Source organism: Heliangelus exortis, chromosome 18 (assembly GCF_036169615.1).
Source record: "Heliangelus exortis chromosome 18, bHelExo1.hap1, whole genome shotgun sequence".
Taxonomy (NCBI): Eukaryota; Metazoa; Chordata; class Aves; order Apodiformes; family Trochilidae; genus Heliangelus; species Heliangelus exortis.
In genome coordinates this window covers 66,656-86,928 of record NC_092439.1, presented here as the reverse complement: position 1 = coordinate 86,928, position 20,273 = coordinate 66,656, and the positions used below count along the sequence as shown (strand labels likewise).

Here is a 20,273-nt window from a genome sequence, read left to right as displayed (position 1 = left end):
GCTCCAATGCATGAGGCGTTGTCTCAGTAGAGATCTGAGGAACATAAGCCCTCTGCAAATAAAACTGGAAGTGCTGGTGCCGCGGTGACATCCCATTTTAGTCAGCCTTTGATGTCCCTGTGGTGTGACCTTCTCTTTCTCCCCTCCCAGGTGTGAGATCTGTGGATTCACCTGCCGGCAGAAGGCTTCCCTCAACTGGCACATGAAGAAACACGATGCAGACTCCTTCTACCAGTTCTCCTGCAACATTTGTGGCAAGAAATTTGAGAAGAAGGACAGTGTCGTAGCTCACAAAGCCAAGAGCCACCCTGAAGTGCTTATTGCTGAAGCACTGGCAGCCAATGCAGGTGCCCTGATCACCAGCACTGACATCCTGGGCACTAATACTGAGGCCATTGTGCCACCCACTGATGCCCAGGGCCTCCCCCTTCTTCCTGACCCCCTGGGAAGTGCTGCCCCGGCAGATTGCCTGCTGCTGAACCCAGATGGGATGCCGAAGACATACTGCAGTGGGGCAGAGCGTGTGAGCCTGGTAGCTGATGGCAAGCTCTTTGTGGGCAGTGGTAGCAGTACAAACCCAGAGGGGCTGGTGATGAACACAGAGATCCTGGGAGCCACCACAGAGGTGCTCATTGAAGATTCAGACTCCACTGGACCTTAGTGGGTGGGGAAGCACGTGGGTCCTGGGACGGTTTGGACTCTGTATTTAAAAGGACAAACAAACAACAAAAAAAGCCGAAACATGTACTGAAAGAGAGAAAAGTTAAAGGAACACTCACAATACCAGTAAATAACCGAAGGGTCTGCTCTCCTCCAGCATGGATCACAGCACATCCTCTCTATCCCAACCACTGCTCCTTTGTAGAAAGGGGCACGTGCTGCCATAACCAGAGGAAGTTGGATTGAGCAATGGATTTTTCCAAGGAAGGGGGGGATTGCTGAAACCTTTTGCTCTACTCCAGAGCATATGCCTTTCTGGCTCTTTGACGTGGCCCCCACTCACAAACTAGAAAGCATTTGATGTGTTCTGGGCAAGTTTCTTAGGACTCTGTCTTGCCCCTGGTCCCAACTTCTATGCATTGCTACACTCTGGTCCTTGCAGTTTCATTCTTCCTCCCAGGGCTGGGAGTTTGGCTTGGCACTTTAGGCCCCCTCGGCAGGGTGAGCTGTGGAACAGCGCATGTCCCTCTCCCCACTGCACTCCTTGGCTCCAGCTCTGGCAGGAAGTTGAGGGAACGCCCTGGCTCATAGATCATGTTTGCTCGGAGAGGCCCGGGGGCTAGGGGAGCCCTGCGTGGGAGAGGCAAGGAGGAGCATCCTAGTTTGGCGACAGTAATTTGCACTTTGAACATGTTTCGGTTTTGTGTTGTGGTAACAAGATTCCTTATTTATTGATGAAAAAAAGGGTCGGTATTTTTTAGTTCTGTTCTTAGGGGGTGGGGGTGGAAGGGGTTGGGGCTGTTTCCTAGTGTGCTCCCTTGCACTAACGAGTTGCAGGGAGCACGTCATGCTGTCGTAACAGCAGCCGGGAGAGCCAAGGTGAAGGAAGGCAGTGTTCTGGAGGCAGATGTGTCTCACGGCTTTTCCAGAGGAGAGGGAGAACCCCTGGAGATGAGCCTGTTTGCAGGATGAGGTGAGTGAAGGCTGTTTCCCTTCTTCCCAGGCTGGGGTGAGATCCTTGCATTAAATGCTCTTTTTTGCCTCCCCCTTGCTCGCTAGCCTTTCAGGGATGAACATCATTAGCCAGGAACTTGTTCTTCTGTCAGAACAGTTGTGAGCTGCTTGCTGCTGAAGGATGTTGTGCTCCTCATCCACCTCTGCCTCTCCTTTCCAGGTCTAGACAAACACACAGAAGCAGGGACTGGATATGGTCGTCTCAGGCTTGTTTATCCAAGGCAGTAAACTGATGTGGGACTAAGGCTTTTGGCTTCTTTTCCTGCCCCTGTGGGGGGAGGCAGTTGTGCAGCGGTGTTCTCAAAGCTGTTCTCTTCTGCGCAAGCACCCCTGCTTTCCGTGAAATGTGGCAGTTCAAGTGTTGCCTGACAGTGTAGTTAGGACAGCTCTGCGCCCTTGGAAAAGTTTACATGGGTTATGATGTATCTGCCATGGAGACTTGGATCTTTTTGCTCTTACCTGAAAATCTGTGCGGAGATTCAGTGGCCTTGAATTCGTAGTGTTTTTGGAAGAGGTGAAGAATAACCTGGGCTTTTTGTTTGCTTGGTTTTTTCGGTTGTGTTAATGTGGTTGGGCGCAGAGGTGAAGTATCTTGTCTGTTGCACTGAGCAGCCAGGTGAAATCAGGTACCTGGGGTCTGGAGAATGGCAGTAAAATATGGAATGTAATTGGGAACTTCTCACAGGAAACTGACTCTGAACACCCACTCTGCCTCTGTGCTGCCTGGAAATCCAGACATGGCCCACACCTAACAGCTTTTATTGGGCCATTTGTCCTGATTTGTCCCCTCCCTTCCCCTCTTACACTGATGTCTGTTAGAGCAAGTTGAAACACTTCTGGTGTTGGGGTAGTTCATTGCTGAACAGTTTGTAATGCTGGTGTCTTATCCCTGGGTGTGGGCATCCCACGCTCTTGCACCGTGGCAACAGCATGGTTCCGATGCCTTTAGGAGATGGGTCTGTCCACAAGCCTCTTCTGGAGATAAAGGATAAGGGCCCAGTGTCCTTAACATAGGTCTCTTGGGACAGTGCATTCCAGGTCTGCGGTGGTACAGTGTTAAACTAAGCTAGTTTCCTCAGTTGGGATGATCCAATTTCTTGCTTGGATCAAATTATTGATACAGTGATTTCCAGCAGGAAGATTTTGTATAGCCAGCTGGTCCCCTCTCCTTGCAAATTAAAGAGTAGCAGCATGGTGAGATGTGTTCAAACCCAGCTCTTATGGTTTCACCCTGCAGGAGCATGGATCTTCTCTCTGGGGAGACCCCTGTGCTCCATGGGAGGTGCAGTGTGGGCAGAGCCTTGCATGGAACACTAAGACGGAGAGCTTGGGGTTTCGCTTTCTGAGGGATGACGCTAAAATGTTTTTGTGTCAAAGGCTTGCTCACTTCTGGTGGCACAGCTCATTGCACCTGCCTTGGAGGCCAGGGAGGCTGATTTGTTCTGTGTCTGACCCAGCAGCCCTGAGCAGAACAGAGTTTGCCATCGGCTGCATCTCCGGGATGCAGTGTCAAGCAGCTCATTTGTTTCCTGGCCTGGACACCTCTGATCCCTGCCACTCCCTGCCTTGTCCTTTCATACACACCTCTTGTAGCTCTTTTTCTTTTCCTGGTCTCGGCCAGTTGCCTGTCTGTCCTCTAACCACAGCCTGCTAATCCTGATGCAGGAGAGACTGGTGTAGCTCCCTTCCCACTCCTATTGGAAACCCTGAAACTGACAGCCCTCCTGCAGCTGCTCCTCCCTTCGATGTCTCTCCTTCACTCGCATGGTTTGCTTCAATAAATTATTGTAGTAGTTTGCAATAAACATTTTTGTATTTTTTTCCCTGTTTTTTTTTTTTTTTTTTTTTTTTTTAATCCTCCCGGGGAGGGGGCACAGGGCCCTTCACCTGCTGAGCTTGTGGCTGCTGTGCCCTCCTGGGACCCTGGAGTGCAGGATTTCGGCCTGGGTCTGTGCCCGCTGTAGCCGGGTGTCCCCCGCAGCTCCGCAGCGCTTTCTGCAGTAGCCACCAGGTGGCAATGATGCAGTCGGGTTGGCCACTGCCTGGGGTTTGGGACAGGGCTCGGTGTACTGTGATGCTAAAGGGAAACTGTTTTTCAAGTCCTGTTTTTTTCTCTTAATCTGGGTAATACATAACCAAAATAAATGTACTGAGGAAAAAAAAAAACAACTAAAACAAAAACCAACCAAAAGGGCCGTTTTTGTCTTGGTGCATGCAGCTTACTTGTGGTGGTTGGCTGGGACATCCTCCCCAGTCCCTTCGGGGTTTTTTGTTGGTTTTTGGGTTTTTTTGTTTGTTTGTTTTTTTGTTGGTTTTGGGTTTTTGGGTGGGGCAGGGGCACTTTCCTGGAAAGGGTGGTTAGACCAGGGGGACTCAGAGCCATGGGGAAATAAGAGGGCTGGAAACAGTCAGGACAGGCCCCTGCCACTTTCTGTTGGGGTCTGAGTTACAGCCTAGCCTGCAGCTGATGCTGGATCTCCAGCTTGGGGACTGCCCTCAGTCCCTCACTGGAGAACCCCCAGCACTCTGCCTCACTCAGCTCCAAGCCCACTGCCCAGACTGAGAGGCTGAGCAATGTCTAGGCTTTGCTTGCCTCTTCCCAGCACTGGTTTCCCCGCTTCAGTCATAAACGCAGGGGGATCAGTGTACTGCTAAACTCACTGTGTGTCTGAGGGAGGAATGGGTCAGTGCTGGGGCTGGGAGCCTATTGCTGTTGGGTGAGACCATTCTGGGCAAGGCGTTTGGTGTAGCAAAGCAGGGGGGAATTAGGGAAATAATCTGTCACTGTTGATCCCAGAGGCGGGAATTTGCAGTGTTGTGCCAGGCCCCAGGCACGGAAGAGGGGGAGAGCCAGGCCAGCGGACGCGTGAGCAGAGCTCCCAGCTGGAATGCACCAGCTCAGCAAGGGATTGTCCTCCCTGGGCCGGGCAGGCGCTGCGCCCTGAGCCTGGTGCCCCAACAGCTGCCTGGGCCATGGCGGCAGCAGGCAGCCCCTCGGCTGCCCTCCGGTGCCGTGACCTGTGCAGCAGAGGCATTCGCCTGGCTGGGAAGATGCGCTCGGATGTCATCGATCTCCTGGACACCTATGTAAGTTTGACCTGAAGTCAAACTGCCAGTCAGGCTGCCAGTGGGGTGGCTGCTGCTGCTGGGCTCTTGGGGGCTCCTGGCAGCTCTGTGGGGGTGTGAGAGCTCTGGCTCATGGTGGGGTTGGGGGATGAAAGGCTGCCAATATCCCAGCCTTTGTGCTGCCGGACAGTGCTCTGGCAAACCTCAAGTGCCCGGCCTGGCACTACCCAAGTGCCTCCTGGTCAGCACTGAACTGGAGCCAGTGCTGGTGGGGCTTGGGGCAGGGGGCATCCCCCATTTCTGCTGCCACCACTGACCCCTAGCCGGTCTCTCCCCTGCAGGTGGAACAGCAGGGACTGGACGCCTCGGCCAGTGTGGCGGCAGTGGAAGGGGTGCCAGTGGCAGCAGTGGAGCGCTGGGATGAGCTGACAGGGACCCAGCGGCTGCTGGAGAACCTGGCGGCATACCGGGCCTTCCGAGCCCTGCTGGCCCAGATGCTGGAGGAGCAGCAGGAGCAGCTGGGTGAGGCTGATGCTGCCTTGGGCCGGGCTCTGACAGCTGTCCTGCTCCAGGTCTCAGCCTTCATCTACCACCTTGAGGAGCTGCTGCGGCTGGAGAGCCGTGGCCCCCCCAGTGAGGAGGGAACTGGGCCCCCCCCAGCCTCCCACCTTGGTCTCTTCGAGAGGAAGCTGCGGGGCCTAGGGGTGCTGCGGGAGCTGGCCCAGTGGGCTGTCAGGTCTGCTCGGGACCTGCGGCAGCTCTCCAGGACCAGCCCTGGCAGCAGCTCAGCCCCCAGCCCAGCTGACAGCCCTTGAAGGCGAATGTGGAGCAGGGGGCCTTGGGTCCTGCTAGAACATAGCAGGGTCTCCTTGCCCAGCCCTGCAGAGGGCTGCTGCTAGTAAATGGGGTTGTTCAGGGAGGGGGTGTAGTGGGAGGGACTGCATCATTAAACTCCCGAGCCCCCCATACCTTTGGTGCCACTCCCTGTGGGCCTCTTTCACTATCGGGAAATTGAGGCATGAGCTGCACTCACCCCGGAGGGGAGCAGTGATTCCCAAGCAGAGCAAGCCTCAGGGGGTGGCTTGTGTTCTGTCTGCTTTGAGGTTGGAATTATCTCCTGGGAAGCATCATTGCTGCTCACCCCAGGGCCCAGAGGCTGTGACCTTCAGCAGGCTTCAGTTGTACTGGCTTTTTCTTCAAAATGCAGTCACTGCCTGCCTTGCCATGGCCAGGTGCTTGGTGGAAACTGCCATGAGGCTCTCACAGAGGCAAGGCAGAAGGGACAGAAACCTATGGCCTGGTAAGAGGAGTCTTGGAACCTACCCCCAAGCTGCAAGATGCAAGGCTTCCACCTCTTTCACATGGACTCTTCTCCTGCCTGGCTCGCATTTTCTGCTCATTGAATTTCTGCTCTAACCGCTTGGGTGCCCTTTTGGGAGTGGGGGGTGTGTGGAATAAGATCAGGAGGGGATTTTTGTAAATGCTTGAACCAAGGTAACGGAGAGGACTTTTTAACCAAAGGCTGTGATTCAGAAGACCCTCTGCAAGGAGGTTTGTGCCTCCAGGGGTTATTCTGGGACTGGAAATGGCATGGAGGATTAAAGAGCCTCAACCAAATTACTCGGCCTTTGAAGGGGGAGTGTTGTAAGGTTTTGCAGGTGCCTGGGTTGTGGTTTTCTTGCTGAATGGATGTGATAGCTGCTGGCTGCAGAGTGAATTAAAGGGCTGGGAGATGTACCAGGATGATGTGACTTCTTGGGGGAGGTGGAACAGCAAGGTTCGACCTTGCTAGAGAGCCAGGTTCCAATCCCCAGGGAATGGTTGGTCCCAGCGGCGCAGGAAGTCTGGGGGCAATGCAACCCCCTGGGAGGCAGTAGGGGAAGATGAAGGAGCTGGAGGTGGTGCAAGGATGAGGTGGAGGTTTGTTGGGATTGTGCCCCTGGTGTGGCCCTGCCTTTCTCCCTGACCTGTGAGAGGGAAGGCAACACAGGGGGACACAGCCTCCACAAAGTGTGGTGGAGGCTGGGGGACACGCTCAGCCAGCCCCACACAAAGCAGCATTGTCACGGTGGGTGGTGGTGGCGTCTGGCATAGCACCTGCCCCAGCAGCAGCTACATGGACATGGGGGACCCCAGTCACTCCGGGAGGATGAAGCAGTGCCGAGGCAGGGCCTTCAGCACCCATCCTGCCCGCCCTATGTGAGGCTGCAGGGCTGTGGCTGCTCTGCAGGGTTGGGTTGAGGGTGGATGACACCCAAGAGGAAGAATGCGTGCCTTCTTGATTGCTGCTTATTTCCTGACATCAGCTTTGCAGCTCAGACCGGATTATTTGCAATGTTTCTGGTTCCCTGCTCTTGGAAATAATTCCTGGCCTTTATTTTTTTTCAGTATTAGTTAAAGTGAGTCTCTTTCCCAGCTAATATGTCTCTCTCCCAGTCCTGTCTGCTTTGTGTGCTTGAAACCACCTTAGTTTTCTTACCTTGCACCGTCGTGCTCAGCATTGGCCAGGTGCTTGCATCCTCACCCATCTGCTGCCACTCACCTTCCTAAAGGTGGGCACATACATCTTAAATGCTGCACATCCATCTCTGAATCTTGCAACCCAAGCAGGTGAGAACAGACCCCTTTTCTCCCACCACAGCAGCCTTGCAATGAGATGACCTTTGCATCCCAGGGCCTTAGTCCCAGCCCTGGCACTGGTCTCTGCAACTCGATCCTTACAGATCAGCTGCTGGCAGTGCTGTGAGCTGAGCTTGGCCCACTGCAGTCACGCTCTGGGAGTCAAAACAGCAATGGAGCTTGAACCTGGACAATGATTTTGCTTAAGGTGCTTCCCTTGCTGTACCCAGCAGCACAAAATTGCTGCTTCTGGAACTTTCCGTATTCCTTCCTAGCTACCATACTGGCAGCACTGTGTGCATCTGTTTGCAAAGCACCCACAATGCTTTGAGATAGCCACTGTAGCTGGAAGCAATGTGAAAAAGCAAACCATAATACAAACTTCCATGGTCTGGCTGAAAGACTCCATGTCTTGACCTTTCCCAAGCCCCACCATGCAGTAGAGAAGTGGTAATGTCTGAGCCTTTTGGGTTTTAATGCTATTTTTCAGCTGCAACTCTGAAGGGAATCACCGGGAAAATTATTTGGTGAGAATGGGGGTATCCGATGGTTGAGCTCCCTTGCAGCTGGGATAACCTTTGGATTTGCGTTGCCACAGGCTGAAGTTCAGTTGATCTGTCTGGATGGAGGTGACTGAAGCTGATAGTTTTGGAGGTAGGAATGAGCTTGAGTGGATGACAGTCATACCCACACGGTTAACACTCCCAAGGGCTTGAAAGGGCCTCCTGCAGACTAAAAACCCACTAAGCAGCCATCTGAGAATGTGCTTTGGGAAGAGAGAAGGGATTTGCAGTGCCGGTGGGAACAGGGAAAGGTGGTGCTGGTTGTGATACTCCACTCCTGAATTACAGCAGAGAAGAAACCACCAAAAACAACCCAAGGAAGTGTTTAATTTAAAAAAAAGAAATGTTTGGGCACTATATATGGGCCTGGAAAGATTTTAAGCCAACCGAAGGTGTTCCCTGTCCTCAGACATGCCCATACTTGAGTGCTGGCATTCGTTCTGGGTGCTGGGAGAGAATAAATTCATCCCTCACGCACAGTGCAACAGAGGCAGGTGGGGATCAGCTGCACCCTTGCACTGTCCTGCACCAGCATTGCTGTGCCCTTGCACTGTCAGGCACCAACGTTGCAGAACTGGCCCCAGAATTTTTTTATCCTGGTGATAGTGGTGGAAATATTCACTAACAGTCCTTTTTAATAGCAGGAAAACCTTTCCCTCATGCCTGAGTCAGCGGGAAGGATTTCCCCATCACAGCCTTGGCTGCACTCGCCAGCCCTAAAGACCAGGTGAAAAAGCAGAAAGAGTACGCTCTCTGTCATCATGCTGCCTTTCTGAAAGGGCCAGGCATGCTCCCTTCTTCCCTTCTTGCAGAAAACATGCTTCAAACATGGCCTTGCGTGTCTCCAAGGGTGTACTGGAAGGAGAGATTTGCTTAAACTTCTGCGATTTGTATCCTTTCTTACCACAGTACTTGGCAGCTGGCAGTTAGTCTCCACCTGTTTCTTCTTTTTTTCCCCCTCCCTTCTTTTTTTATCTCCATTTAGATCTTGTACAATGGTTTCTCACTGCAAGTGCCACTGGCAAAAGCTCAGGAGGGCTGGGCAGTGCCTGGGAAACAGGTTTGTCAGGTGAGGAGCTGCAGGAGCACTGCAGGTCTCCATGTCCTGGGGATGAGTCACCCTCTGAGCTGACACAGACCCTGGACTCGCATTTGCCAGTGCTGGGAAACCTGAGCATGGGACAAGGAGGCAATTTGTACAGTCCTCCACAGGCCAGATGGTGACGAGTGTTTTGTTTTAATACCCGAGATACTAGTGTTTTCTGTGTCTTTAGCACAGGAGCACTGACTGAGGCAAGGCCCGGTGCCAGCACTTGACTGTTACTAACATTTTGCGGTTCAGGGATGCTACAAGATGCTGGTTGTGGGGCCCAGTGGAAGAAGAAGCCCAGAATTAACTTGGGCTTCAGAGAGAGGGTCAGCACTGGCTTCTCTGGTCCCATGGAGTCACAACAAGCAGAAGTATCTGAGTTGCACAGTCAGCGGGAGCACTCGGATTTTTGTTGCATCTGTTTTGATTCATTCAGCAAAGCAAGTGGCCAGTGTAAGTCAGAGGAGCATCTTGAAGTATTTGCAGCCTCATGCCAGGCTGAAGCTGCATGAAATGTCCCCAGATAGCACCGTGCAGGGAAATTAAACTGTGTCAGGCAGCTGGGAGAAGTGAGGTGCAGGAACTGGGGTTACAGCCTGGGTGGCCCTCAAGACACACAGCAATTTTGGGCTTTGAAACCTTTTTTGTGCATCATGGGCCATGGCCTGGGGCAACTCCCGGTGCTGCTTTCAGGAAATGGGATGGTCGAGGCCCTTGGACCATGTTTCACTGTCACAGCACATGGACTGAAGTCCAGGCACGAGGTCCTGAATTGGGTCACAGATGCAACCCCGCTGCACCCCAATTCTCATTGCTGGCAGCCTTGAGGCTGCGGTGACACACAAGAATGATTGTGCTCAAGCGTCTGTCTGAAGCACCTGGGCAACCATCTCGGTTAGGGGTGTAGGGAGTACTGGGGGTCCTCGGGCTGCAGAGTGGGGATACAGAGGGCATAGGAAGGGGTCCCAGGGATGCCGGGATGGGTACAGGGGGCACTGGGAGCGGGTCTCGGAGGTCTCAGGTTGAGGTGCCAGGGCACCAGGGCCCCAGGGTGGGGTACGCAGAGCCAGGGACGACCCTCGCTTAGCGCCTCCCCACGGCGAGAATGGTTCACCCCGGCGGCGGCCTCCACCGCTCCCCGACCCTCGCCGGGCGGCTGGGGGCCGGGCCGGGCGCCGTGACGCTCAGGGCGGGGCCGCTTCCCACCGCCTCCCGCCCCCCGGGAGTGGCGCCGCGGTCCGCCGGGACGCTGAGGGGCGGCCTTGGTTCTGCGCCCGCTCGGCGGCCGGCCGCGGGGCGGGGACGGGCAGGGCCCTTTGCCACGCCGAGCATGCGAGTGTCGGTGGGGCGGGCTGCAGCGGACGCGGGGTTTCTGCGGCGGCCAGCCGGAGTCGGAGGAGGCGGCGGGCCGGGGCTCGCGGTGGCGGCGGAGCCATGCTGCTGGCCTCGGCCGTGGTGGTGTGGGAATGGCTGAACGAGCACGGGCGGTGGCGGCCCTACAGCCCGGCCGTCAGCCACCACATCGAGGCGGTGGCCCGCGCCGGGCCGCGGGCGGGCGGCAGTGTGGTGCTGGGCCAGGCCGACAGCCGCCTGGCGCCGTACATTATCGACCTGCAGTCCATGCACCAGTTCCGTCAGGACACCGGTGAGTCAGTCAGTCCCGGGCCGTCCACCTCGACCCCTGCCCCGGCCCGCCCTGCCCGCCTAGACCGCCGGACGGGGTTGTGGTGCTTCGCGCTGCTTCCCATCGCCGGCTGACCCGCAGCCCTGCCCGGCCGGGCAGGCTGGCCTCCCTGGGCTGGCGGTGCGTGGCACTGCCCGGTCCCGTTCCGTCCGGACCTGCCCGGTCCGGGTTCCTCGGCCTCAGAGAGTGGTGGTGGTGGCAGACCCTGTGGTGCCCTGCCCGCTTAGCTGCTTTGCTGCCTGACACGACTGATGTGAATTTGTTCGGTATTTCCAGGTCTCTTGTTGCATAGCACTGATTGGTGTTGAGTTGCACTGTGCAGTCCATTGCTGCCGGGTCCGGTATTGCACGGCGCAGCCTGACCTGGAGTTGCATTGCATTGCATAGTGTTGCACAACGCTGTGCTGCATTGCACTGCCTGATCTGGAGCTGGTTGTACTGCACTGCCTTTCCTAGTCCTATACTGCGTCGTGTTGCCTTGCCCTGCTGTTCTGTGCTGTGTTGCTGGGTGTCGTGCTGTGTTATCCTGCTTGATCGTGGATGGCATTGCCCTGTCCTGCACAGCGTCTAGATTTGCCTTGCAGCACTCTGCTCTGCCTGCCTTGAAATTGCACAGCTCTGCTTCTCCGACCTGTTGCACAAGCCCATAGTGCTCGGGGTGTCCCATTCGTTGCCAGCTTGTGTTATGCCATCCTGCCGGGTCCCCAGGTGCTTGCCTTGTCCCATGCTGCCTGGCCCTGCCCGCATGTTCCTGATCCCTTACTCAGTTGTGTTGGTTCCCTGAACCCTATTGCCCACTGTGGTGTTTTCCTCCCTCTGCCCACAGTTTCTTTGTGGGCAGAGCCTTGCTCTGTCGAACCCAGCTCCCTCTGTTGCTACTTCTGAGTTGCCATCAACCCCAAAGGCCTTGTGCTGTATGTTGCTTAGGGGCCAAATGCTGCTGTGGGTCATGGCAGCCTGTGGAGGTGCCCAGGGTGGAGGCACAAGCAGATGAAGGGATCCTCAGGGAGGGTACAGGCAAGTGAGGGGTCCCCAGGGTGATGGCTTGGACAGGAAATGGGCATTATTTGGGGTGGGGAGGTAACAAGCAGGCATGGGGATCCCCAGGGTGGTGGGGATTTCCACAGTGGTGGGGCACATACCGCTCTAGGGGTGTACATGTTGTGGGCCACAGGCACCAGTGGGGGAGAGGTTGGCACAGGAAATTTGTGTCCTGTGAGCACCCCAATGATGGCCTTGACCCTGGCACAAGGGATATTAGGTGTGACAAAGTGCTGGACGCCCTCCTTTGCCCTCCTTCCCCCCCAGCAGCCCTGGGGGCTAGTGAGGACTCTCCCCTGCCAGGGGGTGTGGGTACAAAGGACCTGTGCAGCAGGGCTGGGGGCCAGCTTTTGATAGCTATTGTTGCATGGGGAGGAGGCCTGAAAGAAGGATTGTTCTGTCTCTCCCTGGGTTGCTGGGGATGTTGGTATTTTGGGTCATTAAACAGCTTTGATTTGGGGGGTCGTGACCCTGGCAGGCCCTGAATAGCTATTGTCCCTTTTCTTCCCTGGCTGAATGGGAGGCCGGCTGGCCGGGCTGGGCTGGAGGGACGCATAGTGTTCCCACACCACCACCCGAAGGGCCATATGCCGCATGCCACTGCCCTCCCCGCTTCCCACCGGATTAGGATAAATCACCACCCCTCTCCCCTCTGGCCCCACTTTGTGCTGCCAGTGCCAGCGGCTTTTCTCCCTGGGATGCCCCTTTGCAGGACAAGGGTGGGTTGCCTGGCTGGCCTGGGGTGCAGCTGTACCCCATTCTATGTAGGGGGTTGCTCAGTAGGCACCTGTCATTAGTGCTGATAACAACCGTTCCTTTTTAGCCCTCTTTTTTTGTGGGAAATGGTACCATGTAGTCCCAACAGTGGCGGCTGCTCCCAGCAGGGAGGTGGGGGTGGAAAGGGACTGAAATTCTTGCAGGCTTTGCAAGATGAGGTGAAAAGCCAAAGAAGCAGGCTTATTATTTCTTGTCTGAGCTTTCTTGTTCCTTCTGCTGGCAGCAAGGCAGAAGAGCAAGGAGGTAATGATGCTCATGAACTTGTCCCACCTATTAATCAAACAACTCGAGTTCTAGTAGCATGCTCAGGATGGGACATTGAGACTGAACCCAGCCATGTCCAGCCTGCCATGCTGTGCCATGAAACGTCCTAAAGAGGAAGGCTTTCTCCTCATTGTAGGCATTTCCAAAATTTGCATCTGTGCTTTGAGTATATCTGAGTCAACTGGAAGCAGTGAGAAAGGAAGCACCTAGCAGAAATAAGGATGCAAGCCACAAGGCCTTTGTGCTTTGCACTCTCATTCCCTTCTGAATGCTTGCTTACGGGAGTGGGAGTCAGGTGTGTGACCCTGTTTATATGCCTTTTCTCAGCCTCACAGGGATTTTCCCTGTGCCACAGTCTGGGTTTTCATCTCGGACCATTTTGGAAGCTGCATACAGTGGGGCTGATGCAAGCTCTACTCCCATGGACACTGCAGGGCTCAGAGCTGTCCCTGAAATCTTTTATTCCTTATCCCAGTTCAGAGCTAAGACAGAGACAGGGCTGTCCATGGCAGGCACTGTAGGAGTCTGGTGCCTATGTGCCTGGTTTCATCAGGCTCCCATGGGAAGTCCCTGGGAGCAGGTTGGAGCAGCCAACCTGCTTGTGGTTGTGTCTTTCCCCATCCAGGGCTGAGTGGTTGTGTGCTGGGACAGTGAGGGTGGCCACCACCATAGACCGATGAGGGTGAAATCTACCCTTTCCTCTGCCCTGTCACACTGGGGTGTGCCCATGTGGTAGGCACAGGGGCTCCCTGGCCCTTCGGCTGTGCTGGGGCTTGCAGGCAGCAGCCTAGGGAAACTGAGGTACACCAATCCCCTAGCGGGGCAGGGACAACAGCTGAACTGGAAAGCCATACTGTCCGCATGTTGAAGGGCACCAGTAGGGCAGGTTGGGGTGGTTTTGCTCCTTGCTTGCAGGCGTGTGCTGGTGCCAGGGTCTGACGGCATCTCTAACCCCCCCTCAGGCACTATCCGCCCTGTCCGGCGCAGCTACTATGACCCATCGTCGGCGCCGGGCAAGGGAGTCGTGTGGGAGTGGGAGAATGACAGCGGATCGTGGACGCCCTATGACATGGATGTGGGCATCACCATCCAGCGTGCCTATGAGAAGCAGCACCCTTGGGTGGACCTGAGTGCCATTGGCTTCTGCTACATCATTGACTTTGCCACCATGGGCCAGATAAACCGGCAGACTCAGCGCAAGCGCCGTGTCCGCCGCCGCCTTGATATGGTCTACCCGCTGGTCTCAGGCACCCTGCCCAAGTCTCAGTCCTGGCCGACCAGCCCTGGGGCAGCACCAGCCCCTCCGGTCTCTGCCTGTGCCTGTCCCCAGTGCCTCCTGGTCATGAGTGTGAAAGCCACTGTGTCAGCTGCTGGCTCTGGCACTGCTACCCTGCAGCCCCGCAAAGTCCCACCTGCTGCCTCCAAAGCCCCAGCCCTGGCCCCAGGGGCCCAGGCATCTGACAGCGTGGCCGTGGCGCGTGGCTCATTGAAACCTCTGGCAGCCCAAGGGGGCTGGCAGCAGGCAGCCAGTACGCCTGCCCTGAGCTTGTCCAGCTCCACTGCCAGCCCCCTTGGTGCGGGCAGTGGGAAGGCATCCCGTCCTGGCCTCGGCACCCTGAACCGCAACCACCTCCAGCGCCTGGCCATCGCCCAGTCCCGGGTGCTCATTGCCTCTGGGTGAGTCCTGCTGCACGCGAGTGAGAGGGTGGTTGGACAGGGAACGGGGGCAGCGCAGTATTTTTTTCCCCTCTGCGGGACACAGAGGGACTGTAACCCTATGGGAATCCTGGCTGCAGGGGTGCTGTCACCCCTGAGCCTGGTGGGAGATAGACTTTAGTGGTCCCCTATCTCCATTGGGCGGGGGGCTCTGCTGGGCCCCTCGCCTTCCCCACGGGTGCCTGGGGACTGGATCCAGGACGGAGTTGCTCCTGCATCTCAATGAGGAGACTGAGGCTGCTCTTTTTCTTGGTGGGAGGGGATGGGTGGGGGGACTGAAAAAGGCATAAAGAAAAGCCATTCAGGCCCCATGAGAAGGGGTCCCTCCAGAGCCTCACCCTCCAAAGACCTGGTTTTTTTTTTCCTAGGGGGAGGGTGCTTAATGAGCCTGTTATTCCCCTTTGTCTGTCTCTGCCGTCCGCCTTCTGTCACAGCCTGGCCCCTTTCCTCTCTCCTGACACGCTGGGAAACTTTCCCATGGAAGAGAGCCCCAAGGGGAGGAGTGGGGAAAGAGCTACGGCAGCGATGTGGCCAGAAGAAAAGAGGGGAAAAAAAAAAAAGCCGACAGACTGTCCCAGGGAGCAGTGACAAAAAGGGGCCATGAATGGAGATGCAGGCGGGGTTTCTATAGAGCAAGAGAAAAGGCGGCAGTGGGGCACGTCTCCACGTCGGGGAATTTTGTTTCTAGCTAGGGCCTGTGCAGTTGCTCAGGCAACTATTGTCTGGCCACTGGGGACATAGATGCTTGCCTCCATCCCTGATGTGGTCTCTGTTGGCTCCTTGCAGGGTCCCCACCGTCCCTGTGAAGAACCTTACTGGCTCCAGCCCCGTCAACCCAGCACTGGCAGGTGAGGAGGGGGCTGCAGCAGGGGGCCCAGTGCCTGCTAGCCTGCCTTCCTGGCAGGGAGTCAGCCCCAGTGGGGGTGCTTTTGGGGGGAGCATCTGGGGTTTAGGGTGGTGCTGATTCCTCAGTGACATTTGGAACCCCTTTGTCCAGGGATCACGGGTATCCTAATGAGTGCGGCCGGGCTGCCCGTCTGTCTTACACGGCCTCCCAAGCTCGTGCTGCACCCCCCACCTGTCAGCAAAAGCGAGATCGAGTCCATCCCTGGTATCTCCCACACGTGCCGCAAGACCACCAAGAAACAAGCCAAGAAGGGTGAGAGACAGATTGCTACTTAGTGCCTCTTCCTGTTCCCCCTTCCCTACCTGCTTCTCCCTGTCCCCTCCCGCTGCCTCCAGCAGTGGGTATCCCCTGTGCTGCCTTCCAGCCCCTATGACTCTTGCTATCCTACAGGTAAAACCCCAGAGGAGGTACTGAAAAAATACCTGCAGAAGGTGCGGCATCCGCCAGATGAGGTGCGAGCAGCAAAGGTTGTTCTGGGATGTCTCTGGGGTGCTATGGGAGGAGCAACTGGGGACACAGCTGATGACACTGTGCCGTGCAGGGGCCTGCCCTGTCCCCATCACTTTATGAAGATGGGCTGTGTGCCACAGGCATGTGTTGGTGGGCCCCTGTGGTGGCCCAAGGTGACAACATGGCACCAGGGATGGGAGCTGGTCCTCATGCAAGATAGGGTGGCTCATCCATATCCTTGGTGAGGCTCTGGCTGCATCCATGCACCTGACCCTTCTCCTACCCCTCTGTGCAGGACTGCAGCATCTGCATGGAGCGCCTCTCGGCACCCTCAGGCTACAAGGGACCCCAGCCAGCCGTCAAGCCTGACCTGGTGGGGAAGCTGGTGAAATGCGGCCATGTCTTCCACCTCCACTGCCTGGTTGCTATGTACAACAATGGCAACAAGGTACAACAGTGCAGCCCTGGAGGGATGGCTAAGCGCCCTGGCTGGGTGACCTGTGCTGGGTACTGATTCCCCTGGGTGGGCCAGTGCTTGAGTCCTGCTGCCCTGGAGGGCTCCAACCTCCCTACTCTGACAGAGTTTTAATTTTTATCAGCAGCAAGCATTTTGGAACTGCTAAATCAGAAAACAGGGTTGCATGGATGTTTTCCCACCACTCACACACTATGCCCTTGCTTCCCTTCCCAGGTAGTTAGTGGTGATGGACTTTGATCCCTGCATATTTGAACAGAGCTACCCAGTGCCAGGCAGTTCTTTTCCAGCTGGAAGTGGGCTTTCCTGAGCCCCCTGCAAATTGCCCTTGTGCTTGACATTCCCAGAAAATGTGTTTCACATTACTTGAGTGGGCTTTTTCTCAGTACAAACAAACCCAAACTAGAGTCAGGGAAAATAGCGAAGACTGTAAAACTGATGAGGTAGGGAAATGCAAATTTCAGGTTTTTGTTAAAGTTGGGTTGCTGCAGCAAAATCTCCCAGCTCTACTCTCTGTTTACTGAGTGTTTCTGAAATTACTGTTTTAATGATGAAAATGGCATTCGGTGCTGCTCAGCAATGGAGGTATGGCATGGTGCTGGTGGGTACCACTTTCATTGTGTTCCACTCTTTTCCTGCTCTCAGGATGGCAGCCTGCAGTGTCCCACCTGCAAAACCATCTATGGGGTGAAGACGGGGACACAGCCACCAGGGAAGATGGAGTATCACATCATCCCTCATGCACTGCCTGGCCACTCTGACTGCAAAACCATCCGCATCATCTACAGCATCCCCCCGGGCGTGCAGGTGTGGCCTGACCATATGCCTGGGGGGTACATGGGTGGTCCCCTCTGGGGGTTGGTGGCCCTGGTCACCGCTGCATCACTGCCGACTCACGTTGCAGCTCATGTCTTGACTCAGGGCTCTTGGTTCAATGATGTCTCAGGAGCTCCATGTCCATAAGGATGTTGTGGGAAGTCTGGGGTACATCTGCATAAAAGTGTTGATCCCATCTCCTTGATGGCAGTGGGGATGGTGGCATTTGGGGTCACTGTGCTGGAGCATGGCTGCCCAGCACAGCAGTGAGCAGCTCTGTGTCCAGAGAGGTTGAGGTGGTACATTGTGACCAGAGCATCCTTCAGGACTTCAGAGGAGTTTTATTTCTCTCCCACTCTGCATACTGCAGGGACCAGAGCATCCAAACCCTGGGAAGAGCTTCACTGCCCGTGGCTTCCCCCGGCACTGCTACCTGCCAGACAGTGAGAAGGGCAGAAAGGTAAGGGGTCACATGGGTGGCTAGAGCTGGCCAAGGGTGTATTGAGGGGAAGAGGGAGTGAGCAACTATTTGGAGCCCAGGGAAAAGCAGATAAACTTATGCAGGCAAATCTGGGCAAATCTAGCCCATCCAGCGTACTTTGCAGGAGCCCAGAGATGTTCCCACATGCTGTGGGAGCTCTGCTGTCTAGTCCTACTATATTTGTTGGGGTAGGACTTCTTGCTATGATCCTGAGCTCCTTGGGAGGGCTTGGCTTGCGTTGCTCACATGGCTGGGGTGTACCAGGGTGATCAGGCATGCCCTGAGTAAAAGTGGGTGCTTCACGCTGCTGCATTTGCCTTGCTGCCTGCCCCATCCTTTCCCCTAATAGGTACTGAAGTTGCTGCTGGTAGCCTGGGACCGGCGTTTGATCTTTGCCATCGGGACCTCCAGCACCACAGGCGAGTCAGACACTGTAATCTGGAATGAGATCCACCACAAGACAGAGTTTGGATCCAACCTCACTGGCCACGGCTACCCTGACATCAATTACTTGGACAATGTCCTGGCTGAGCTTGCGGCCCAGGGCATCACAGAGGAGAGCCTGGCACAGGAGAAGGACTGAGGGGGAGGCAAGGGAAGGGGTGGCAGTGCCACACACTGTTCCCCCCTGCCAGCCGAGGCTAAAGTTGGTGGAGAAACCTGGCCTAGAGGCTTTGCAGGTCACACCTGGAGCCCCCTGCTCCCAGCTTCACCTGCCCAGTGGGAGCATGCCCAGGCTGTCTGGGAATGAAGGAGAAGGTCCTTTTGGCCACCTTCTTCACTCCCGTGCGTAAGGAGCCTGGCCCCAGAGAGACACAGGGCTTCATGCTGCCCTGGCCATCCCCTCCAGCTGGTGTCCTCTCTTCACTGCCACCATGCCAAGGGCTTGGGGTGCCAGACTTTCCTTCTTCCTTATCTACTGGATAGTCCCAGACTGGCCCAATGCCCTTGACTCCTACCTAGGTCTGGTGCCTGTGGTGGGAGTGGAAGCCATGGGAGTCCTCCTTGCTCTGCCTTTTCCCTCAGCCATCTGTTCATTTGGTTTGTCCTGTCTGGTAACTCCCCACTGGTTTCCTGTGTCCATGGTGGTTTGGGGGGCCCTGGTTTGCTTTGGCTGTCCCCCCAGCCCTGTGCCCCCTTCTCCTCTTGGTTGTGTCTGAGCTGTGCTCTGCAGGGTCCCCTTGTCTGGGTTGCCTTCCCTGTTCTGGGGGCAGGGGGACCGGTGTGGAGGAGGGAGGCAGGTTTCCTGGCGTGTCTCCCCCCTCCACCACCCCTCCCCTCCCCCCCCCCCGGTAGTGGGTTCCTTGAACTGTTTGTATGGGGGCGTCCCCGCATTGAATTTTTATATACCTCGTGTTTTGGGGTTTTGTTGTATATATGTACATATAGATGGTGGCATTTTGGGAGGTGGCCTAGGATAATGTGGTGGTATGTCCAGACTCGGGGCTGAGGCTGGTGGTGCTTGGGACAGGACAGGGACAGCACCTCTTCTGTTGTGAAGAATTCACACTCCAAAGGGGATCAGTGCACCATGGTGGGGCTGTTGCCTGTGGGTCCCTGTGGGGTCAGGCACAGGTGTGGGTAGGAACCATTCCCCTTCCTGCAGGAGGATCACAGCACCATGCCCAAAGGAACCTGGGGAAGCCTGGGGTGTGTGTCTGGCTGCCAGTGGGTTGGCATGGCAATTTTGGGCTGGGACCAAGGGGGGGGGGGGAGGAGTGTTGGTGTGGGCAGGAGAATGTGGGTGATGGGGTTTGGGGGTTGCATGGCATCTTGGGGTCCCTGCGAGCCCTTGGGGTACTTGATAGGACCTCTCTCTCACCCCAGTGGTGAGGACTGGCTGCACTTTTGCCCCTGTCCAGTGAGACCCCTGTCCTTGGAGACCAGCATGTGGGGGGGCAGCACCTGCCACTGCCCAGGCTGCCCCCAGCCCTGCACTGTTGCTCCTAGTCCATTTTGTTGCATTTTCCAAGGGAGTTACCTCGCCCTCTGTCCCAGGGGACAGCGGTGTGGGAGGGAGACCTGTCCTGCTGTGCATCATTCTGTTGTTGCTGTTTTTATTCTCCCTGGCCTGGGGGCTGCATCACCCCAAGCTGGCTGCCCTGTGGAGGGGAGGGTGGGGGTCAATAAAGTGGATGGCAGGGGACACTTGCTGTCCCTGCATGGCCTGGCCTCTCTGTTGTCTTCTGTTCATTGTCCGTGTGGCCGGGAAAGCAAGGGGGGCACTGTGGGGAGAGATGTCCTTTTGTCCCCCTAATGCCCTTTTGATCTGGTCTGTCCCCAGCTGTCTTTAGCATGGAATGTTACTTTCTACCTCAAGGGAGAAAACCTCTTTACCTCTTTCCCCAGAGAAAAAATACAAATCCAAAACATTTTTGGGGCTGCTCTGCAGCCAGGGGAACTACATCAGTGTGGTTTCTCCACCCAAGCCCTGGGTTTCACCCACTGCAGGAAAACGCTGGCTCTGCAAAACCCTTTGTGATCTGGGGGAGGAAGGGGAGTCCTCCACCCCTCCTGGGTGCCGGTCTTACGGCTCTTAAGGTAGCACAGTCATTTCACAATGTGACTTTTTTATTTTTTCATTTTTAATGGTGTGTTGCCTATGCAATTAGTTGCTGGCTGAAATAAAACTGATCCGTGCCTCTCTGCA

General features: G+C 55.8%; 2 protein-coding genes across 7 annotated transcripts in view; both read left to right on the top strand.

Annotated features, from left to right (window-relative positions):
• Nucleotides 1-3,494, top strand: part of ZFP91 (ZFP91 zinc finger protein, atypical E3 ubiquitin ligase) — a 17,490-nt gene extending 13,996 nt beyond the window's left edge. For both annotated transcript variants that reach the window (XM_071762199.1, XM_071762198.1), the window contains exon 11: nucleotides 151-3,494. In XM_071762199.1, coding sequence (XP_071618300.1) covers nucleotides 151-661 — 511 coding nt within the window. In that variant the 3' untranslated portion in view covers nucleotides 662-3,494. The remainder of the gene's footprint in view (nucleotides 1-150) is intronic.
• Nucleotides 1,492-20,273, top strand: DTX4 (deltex E3 ubiquitin ligase 4). Of its 5 annotated transcripts, XM_071762192.1 has the most exons (11): nucleotides 1,548-1,633; nucleotides 4,488-4,761; nucleotides 5,082-5,262; nucleotides 13,741-14,455; nucleotides 15,281-15,342; nucleotides 15,492-15,653; nucleotides 15,792-15,853; nucleotides 16,147-16,299; nucleotides 16,972-17,133; nucleotides 17,513-17,602; nucleotides 17,973-20,273. In XM_071762192.1, exons 1-11 carry the CDS (start codon nucleotides 1,629-1,631, stop codon nucleotides 18,204-18,206), a joined length of 2,100 nt encoding a protein of 699 aa, XP_071618293.1. In that variant the 5' UTR covers nucleotides 1,548-1,628; the 3' UTR covers nucleotides 18,207-20,273. The 5 variants fall into 5 exon arrangements, with proteins under 5 accessions (XP_071618297.1, XP_071618293.1, XP_071618296.1 ...); XM_071762195.1 differs by lacking the exons at nucleotides 1,548-1,633; nucleotides 4,488-4,761; nucleotides 5,082-5,262 and adding an exon at nucleotides 8,915-8,991; XM_071762194.1 differs by lacking the exons at nucleotides 1,548-1,633; nucleotides 4,488-4,761; nucleotides 5,082-5,262 and adding an exon at nucleotides 9,087-9,465.

Excerpts from the sequence above, each read along its gene's own strand:
- DTX4 (XM_071762192.1), top strand. Across the intron at positions 14,456-15,280 it reads CGGGTGCTCATTGCCTCTGG|GGTCCCCACCGTCCCTGTGA; the intron begins GTGAGTCCTGCT and ends GGCTCCTTGCAG. Across the intron at positions 17,603-17,972 it reads ACAGTGAGAAGGGCAGAAAG|GTACTGAAGTTGCTGCTGGT; the intron begins GTAAGGGGTCAC and ends TTCCCCTAATAG.